This window comes from Cucurbita maxima, unplaced genomic scaffold (genome assembly GCF_002738345.1).
Source record: "Cucurbita maxima cultivar Rimu unplaced genomic scaffold, Cmax_1.0 Cma_Scf00001, whole genome shotgun sequence".
In the NCBI taxonomy this organism is placed as follows: Eukaryota; Viridiplantae; Streptophyta; class Magnoliopsida; order Cucurbitales; family Cucurbitaceae; genus Cucurbita; species Cucurbita maxima.
The window spans coordinates 7,295,994-7,302,818 of NW_019272017.1; the positions used below are offsets into that span (position 1 = coordinate 7,295,994).

At 36.6% G+C, this 6,825-nt stretch overlaps 2 protein-coding genes across 2 annotated transcripts in view; both read right to left on the bottom strand.

The window, feature by feature from the left end:
* The window catches only part of LOC111477309 (probable aspartyl aminopeptidase), a 6,460-nt gene extending 5,885 nt beyond the window's left edge, over nt 1–575 (bottom strand). The window contains exons 1-2 of the mRNA XM_023121414.1: nt 372–575; nt 83–173 (exon numbers count right to left, since the gene is read on the bottom strand). Of these exons, the coding sequence (XP_022977182.1) occupies nt 83–173; nt 372–530 (250 nt within the window). The 5' untranslated portion in view covers nt 531–575. The remainder of the gene's footprint in view (nt 1–82; nt 174–371) is intronic.
* Nucleotides 576–1,229: 654 nt separating this feature from the next.
* On the bottom strand, nt 1,230–6,631 carry LOC111479145 (diphosphomevalonate decarboxylase MVD2, peroxisomal-like). Its single transcript, XM_023123686.1, has 10 exons — nt 6,167–6,631; nt 5,038–5,236; nt 4,767–4,830; nt 3,471–3,534; nt 3,251–3,331; nt 2,771–2,857; nt 2,265–2,422; nt 2,087–2,135; nt 1,870–1,994; nt 1,230–1,747 (listed from the first exon to the last, which is right to left on the bottom strand). Exons 1-10 carry the CDS (start codon nt 6,392–6,394, stop codon nt 1,528–1,530), a joined length of 1,275 nt encoding a protein of 424 aa, XP_022979454.1. The 5' UTR covers nt 6,395–6,631; the 3' UTR covers nt 1,230–1,527.
* Between the last annotated feature and the right edge of the window lie 194 nt (nt 6,632–6,825).

Consider the following 6,825-nt stretch of genomic DNA (forward strand, 5'->3'; position numbering starts at 1 on the left):
ACTCCTACCGAATCGAATCAAAAAAAAAAAAAAAAAAAGCAAAGCGATAAAGGATGATACGCATACAATAGATATGCAATACCTGTCGCATGAAACTGAGTCCAGGACTCGTTGAGATAGTCGAGAAGGTCACCGACAATGCTCGAACTCGATCCTATCTCCGAAGAAGAACTCTAAATCACATACAATCAGACGAGAAAGCAACATAGTCAAACACACGAACACATTACATGATTTGACATTCCAAATGAAAAAGAAAAACGTAGATGAACCTAAATCACATACAATCAGACGAGAAAGCAACATAGTCAAATATACGAAGATATTACATGATTTTACATTCCGAATGAAAAAGAAAAAGGGAGATGAACCTGAGGAGTCGAATCGGAAACGGAGCAGAGAGGGCGATGAGTGAAGAATTTACGGGGAGAAATGCGAGAGAACTGAGGGAGTCTTGAGAAGACCGAAGGCGATTTGAGAGGAGGAGTGATGTGGAGGAACTGCACTTGCAGGCGAGATATTGCCGCCATTTCTTTGCCCGATTTTTCACCGGCATCTGATAGATTGTTATAAAGGGATCTCTCTCTCTCTCTCTCTCTCTCTCATTTTAATAGATTTTTAGATATTTAATATTCTTTACCTATTGAAATTTGTAATATATCTATGAACATGGAGTTGGAAGTCTGATGCTAATTTGCTAATTTAATTCAGAGAATGTTCATAAATTTATAATTAAAGAATACTTTTAGAAAATTCGAAGTAGAGTCATAAAAGTTTATGGTCAAAGTGGACAATTTTATGTCATTTGTGGAGAGTCTGTTTGTCTAATATGATATCAAAGTTATACCCTAAACTTAGTAGTGTCAATATATTAGTAAATCCTTAAATGTCTAACAAAGAACTCAAAAAAAAAAAAAGAGTCTGACTCAATTAAGAATAGGTATTGAATGATGAAAGTCCTATCTCGGCTAATTTAGGAAATGATTATGGATATTCTCATACCTCACAATTGTTGTATTAAAAAGAGGCGTCATGGTTAATATTTTTAATTGTTTCCTTATTGGAGCTAGAGCCCAAAATTCTTGTAATCGACGCTGACCATTCTTGGTTATAGCGTATTTATGACACATACAATTAAAGAAGGGAATGTTCACTCTCAATTCATTTATTTTGTAGTGACTTTACCCTCTAAGGCAATGGAAACTCGGCCCTTCACAAAACGAAGCACGTAAAGACCAAGACACTGAACTTTGTAGGCAATGAACAATTAAGTTTGGTTGTTCATACAAACTTTGGAAGTTGACCATTCAAAGGCTCCCACCATTTATGATCTTATGGCCAATAACAAGGGGAGCACTGATATATTATTCTCTTGTGTGTTACTGAACGGAAACACCGACTGAATTTAAAGCGAACAAACAGAGGTCTACCTTACAAACTGCATATTTCCAAAAAAATGGCACGTCTAACCTGAACTCTCAGAGTCACACCTTCAGTGAGAATATTGCACAGGACTAATAAAATCCTCTAGAGGTCCTTTGGCAGCCCGGTTTTGGGGTCGAGTAGAGCTTCACTCTCAGGGAGCACGACCGGCCCTTTTCCTGGCCTGGTACAGATGAAATAGCTGACATCTCCCTGGTATTTCTGGAATGAACTGCTAATTTCTGGAGGTTGTGGTAAGGATTCAATATCCTCAACACTCTTAATCCCAGCATCTTGAAGAATTGTCTTGTCACCAAGAACATAACTGATGGAAGAAAGAATTGTAGATGACGAAATTTAATCTCTCAAAGAAAAAATAAACGAGGCAGGCTCTTCATTGTTGAATGCACAAGATTGAAAATGAATGCAGTTCTAGAATCCAGTTACCTGTTTAATTCCGTTTCTGGATTTGGAGGGAATTGGAAAAGCAACCTCTGAAGCAAAGACACGGCCGTTTTTCTGTTACGTGCAATTAGAACTGAATTCGGGCCTGCGTCGAAAGTATAAGCCACCTGAAAGTTTGTTTGAAATCAGGAGAAAACATTAGAAATTTGCAAAGGCAAGCCTGAAGGCAATCTTCCTTCGGTTTGGGGAAAAATCAGACCTGAGGTTCTCCTTCAGAACGGTTCCATTTCTCAACGAGACTAATTATCCTGAAACATGGGTTCTTTGTCAGAACGAAACAAAGCTTTTTTAACCGAAAACAGTACGGGAAAGTCATGAGAATCTTATCGGCGGATCGGGGAACTTGAAAAAGAAAGAATGAGAGAAAGTAAGCTTGCCTGTGGGATGTATCATTCATATAAAATATTGGGGGAGAAGTATCAAGACAGACTGCATGAAATTGGTTGCTATCGTTGCAAGTCAGTTGAGCAAAAGATACAAAATCACGATTCTGAATAGCTTCTTCCATGGCTAATACACGCTTTGGTACAACTTCCTATAAAAAAAAAACAAATAATGTGAGATCCTACATCGGTTGGAGAAGGGAACGAAACATTCTTCATAAAGGTGTGGAAACCTCTCCCTAGCAAACGCATTTTAAAAACCTTAAGAGGAAGCCCGAAAGGGAAAGTCCAAAGAAATGTATCTAGACTATGGAGTACATAGATTTTTTAACTGAAAAAACGACGAAAACACCGACAGAAAACAAATCATAAAATCCAGTTATAAATAATAGCAGATATTAAAAGGCATCACCAAGAATCAAAAGAAGCAATGAAATTCCAAGGTATGTTAATGCCATATAAGCACCAAATCCAATAGGTAACAAGACGGTCGAGAATACCTTGGCTCTATGTTGTAAAAGCAAACTCGTTTCAACTGTTTCCCGCATTCCTGATGTACTACTTGTTTCTTTTTGTCGCGAACTTACCTAGAAAAATGAGATAGAAAATTACATATCCTGAAGAACCATAATCAGAACGTAGTCAAATCACAAATAGAAAAAAAGAAAAGTATGTGTTAACTATTTGGATATTGTTTATATTTTTGCACTCAATGCTTTTATTTTTGTCACTTCTAAAGTACAGACAATAACAAAACATGGTAATTAACTATACGGGCCCTATGCAACCGAAACTGTCGACTTCGGAACCACAACTTCATGAAAAACTACAAAAAAATCAATATTTTTTGGATTCGAGGTGGTCTTCTCCGGCCAAATCTTTTTGAACAATCATTCCATTGTGTTATCCAAGCCAATTGGAGAACAGTTTGTCCAAGCCAAAAAAAAAAATTGAAATTGAAAAAGTGAGAGGCTACACACCACAGCAATGATAATTACAAGATCATCCCAGTGCTTCTCGTCAGCAAGTTGGATTGCAAGACTATCACTTCCATCCTTTTCCTTAACAATGGTACAAGACAAAAAGAAAACATAAGAACTATTCTCATTCACCCATATCAGAAATCAGAATTATTTGCGATAAAGAAAGTGGCAACTTCCTGAAGTTTGCAAATTTAAATGTATGAACAGGTAAACTTACTTTTCCCATGCTCCACTTCACAAATCCACCATATAAGCTGCGGCATGCACTTCCCGAACCTTGCCTACATGATTTAAATAGTCGTGATTACTTTGGAATAAATGAATCAATGTTCCTAAAAAACAGAAATTACATTGAGATAAACAGATAACAAGTCAAAATAAGAACATTATTTACATTGGAAGTCTATACTATGACTACATGCCACCCACCTTTTTCTATGGTCAAGGTACACACCAACCAAATGGTGCTGATTAGAAAAAGAAATGAAAGAGGAAATTAGTGACATCCTTCTCAAACCTAACCGTTTCCAGTGAGCTTATTCCAAAAGATTTATGTGAAGTTGTATGGAAGGCAAAATACTTCTAATATGGTCCATACATCAAGTAAAGGAACCCAACGTCTGATTTCTCCCCTTAACGGCACATTCTCCATACCTATGTTAACATTTTTATCAACAGTTAATGGGCTACGTTTTTCAGTGTATTGCACTCACACATACCTTTTCCTCAATCCAAGTTTTCTTGCTTGGGACAAGTTATATGGACAATTCTGGTTTTGCTAATTTGGATGGAGAGAAAGGGAAGAATCCAGCTAATGGGGAGAAGAATTTTCAGTTTTCTTGGGATATATCTAGTTGTAGTCCCTGATCAGAATAGTTTCAAAATTAATCCGTTTCTTCACGTTTGACTACTAATTGGAAAGTCTATAATCTTTACTTGTTGGGTGGATCCGTTTCACTTCCTTTGATGTACATTTCCTCTTTTCCTTTAATGAAATTTGAAAGGTTGTTTCCCATGGAGAAAAAAAGATAGTGGAGGCCCAAGGGAGTCTATAAGATGATCTCTATTCCTCAAGAATACTAGCGATCTGTGTAAATATATATTTAAAACGATATAAATAGCAAAATGCTCTTTTTCAAATAGAGGGAAAAAATTGATATTAAATATAGCATAACAATATCCATCTGAACTATACACAAGCAGAAGTAAACATGAGAATGCTAAGTCAAAACGTAAAATCAGAAATTATAAGGGACTGCACGTCAGAGTTTACAAAATTTAATTTTATCAATTAAAATTCGGGTGCAAAAACAAACACTAAAGCAACCTAGAAGCTTATGGATGGGGCAAATAATGAAACAAAAAGAAGTATGGATCTTCTACAGCCAGAAGCGCTCAACCCATAAAAGAAAGGATGACACCCTAAAACCAACCATAATATTGTATTCGAAAAGAGGGATCAAGTACAAGTGACTTTTGGTTGTATAGAGATGACCAAAGAAAAAAAGGATACCTTGCAATAGCAGATAACTGGCTATGATCTTCCTTGACATTCATCAAATTTGCCAGAGCAAAGACTGCATATACAAACATAAAATAAATTATACATAGTGATCATTATTTCTTAAGATGTATCAAATGTGCAAATAAACCCATTCTCAAAACCACATATTGAGATAAACAATAGGGCCTTTTTGCAAACATTTTAAAATTTTCCCCACTCTTCAAACATATCTAATAGAAAAAGGCGAAAATCCTAAATTAAGAGAGAAGTCAGGTTTTACCAAGACAAGCAAAACCGGCAGCAGAGGAAGCCAAGCCAGCAGCAGTTGGGAAATTATTGTATGAATCAATATGTACATGCAACTTCTCCCAGTCCTTTTTTGCTATCTTAATCCCCTTTTCTTTATCCTCAACATCATTAGCTCGACTACGTATTTCCCTCAAACAATTTTGGTACCTGGCTCCAGAAAGGGATATCTCCTACACTAACCAGAAAAAAGACCTATCATGGACCAGCATAAAACCAAAAGAAACAAAGAAATGGTGAAAGTTTATTTCAACATTTTCTACAATTTGATAGGTAAACATCAATATATGAATGTACGTACGCGTACATGAATATACCATGGGTAACATAAAATATTCACTTAAAACATACATTCCCACTTTACATGTTACACAAAGACTCACCCATCTAATTCTTGATCCAACAAAAATTCCTAAAAATATTGAAAGCAAAGATAAAATGTGTACTTACAAAGATCTAAAATAAAAAAAACACCAAATATGAGGATATGCTTCGATGTCTCGGAAAAAAGAGAAAAAAAATCAGATATCCTTTGTTATTAAGATTCCGTGTCTCCTCATAGATAACCTTCACCTTCTTCAGAACTGACCTCTTCAAATGGGCTTACCTAACTTTAACTGGATTCAAACCGCCCCCCTTCAATTAAATGTCAAAAGGAATTTCAAGTGTTTTTGTAACCACATTCAGCCAAGCACCAACCCCATAGGTTTAAGTCAACACTAAATACTTTACAAGAAAAAAAAATTCTGCAACCATTTCTGGATTTAGAGTTACCAAACGCAAATCCTCGACCATCAATGTTCATTATATTTTCTCTCTTCTAAATCAAATAAAGTCAACGTGGATTATGACCAAGGAGGACCTAGCTCTTCCAAAAACTTCCACTGCAATTCCACAGACATCCGAAACAGATAAGACTCTAGCATCAAATTTATCAATAATCATTTCCAACCGTCTAAATCGGGTAAACTCCACAACTCGCAAATTACCTTTGACCAAAGTTCCAACAATTAAGAACACGCCAAATTACCAACCACAACCCACCAGAATCACATGCAATTTCACCAAATGTGCAAAAGAGAGAGATAACAAAGAAACCTTACCTTGCGATTGAGCCACATACGATCCTTCTCAAAGTCGGGACTAACAGCGACGGTGGTGATAGTGCAGAGATGACTCGGATCAAGAGTAACACTGATGCTATCGTTGACAGGCAAAATTAAGGCCTCGTCCCTCTTCCCCCAATACTTAATCACCGCAATGTTCGTCGGCGTTTGTGCAGTGGTCATCAGCACCCATTTTCCACCCTCCGATTCTCTAGAAATCGCCATGGAAGCGACGTCGCCGATCAAATATAACGAAGAAACAAGCAATTTTCAGGGAGAAAGAACAGGGAGGAAAAAATGCGGGAAACGAATCTAGAGAGAGAGAGAGAGAGAGAGAGAGAGAGAGAAGCGAGATCTGTGGAGTGAAATGTGAGTGAAGTTGGGTCTTATAGTTTGGAGGCGAAGCTGAAGAAGGCGGGTAGGCACTGTGGCCGAAGCTTTTATGAAATTGAAAATTTGCGTTCAGAGGGGCCTACCCCTTCATTTATTGCTAAAGTATTCTTCTCACGTGCACCACAGTCTACACCACGTGATCAAGTCTATCCCCCTTTTTCACTTTTTTACCCTATAAATTTTACGCATTTTGATAACTTTTTAATTAGTTTTTTTTTTTTTTTTTTTTTTTTTTTTTTTTTTTTTTTTTTTTTTTTTTTTTT

Bases quoted from the DNA above. Each gene is read 5' to 3' on its own strand.
- LOC111479145 (XM_023123686.1), bottom strand. From the start codon at position 6,394: ATGGCGATTTCTAGAGAATCGGAGGGTGGAAAATGGGTGCTGATGACC. The intron at 5,237-6,166 runs GTAAGGTTTCTT...TGGTTAGTGTAG, and splicing joins GTATGTGGCTCAATCGCAAG to GAGATATCCCTTTCTGGAGC. The intron at 1,995-2,086 runs GTCTGATTTTTC...ACAAACTTTCAG, and splicing joins GTTCTGAAGGAGAACCTCAG to GTGGCTTATACTTTCGACGC.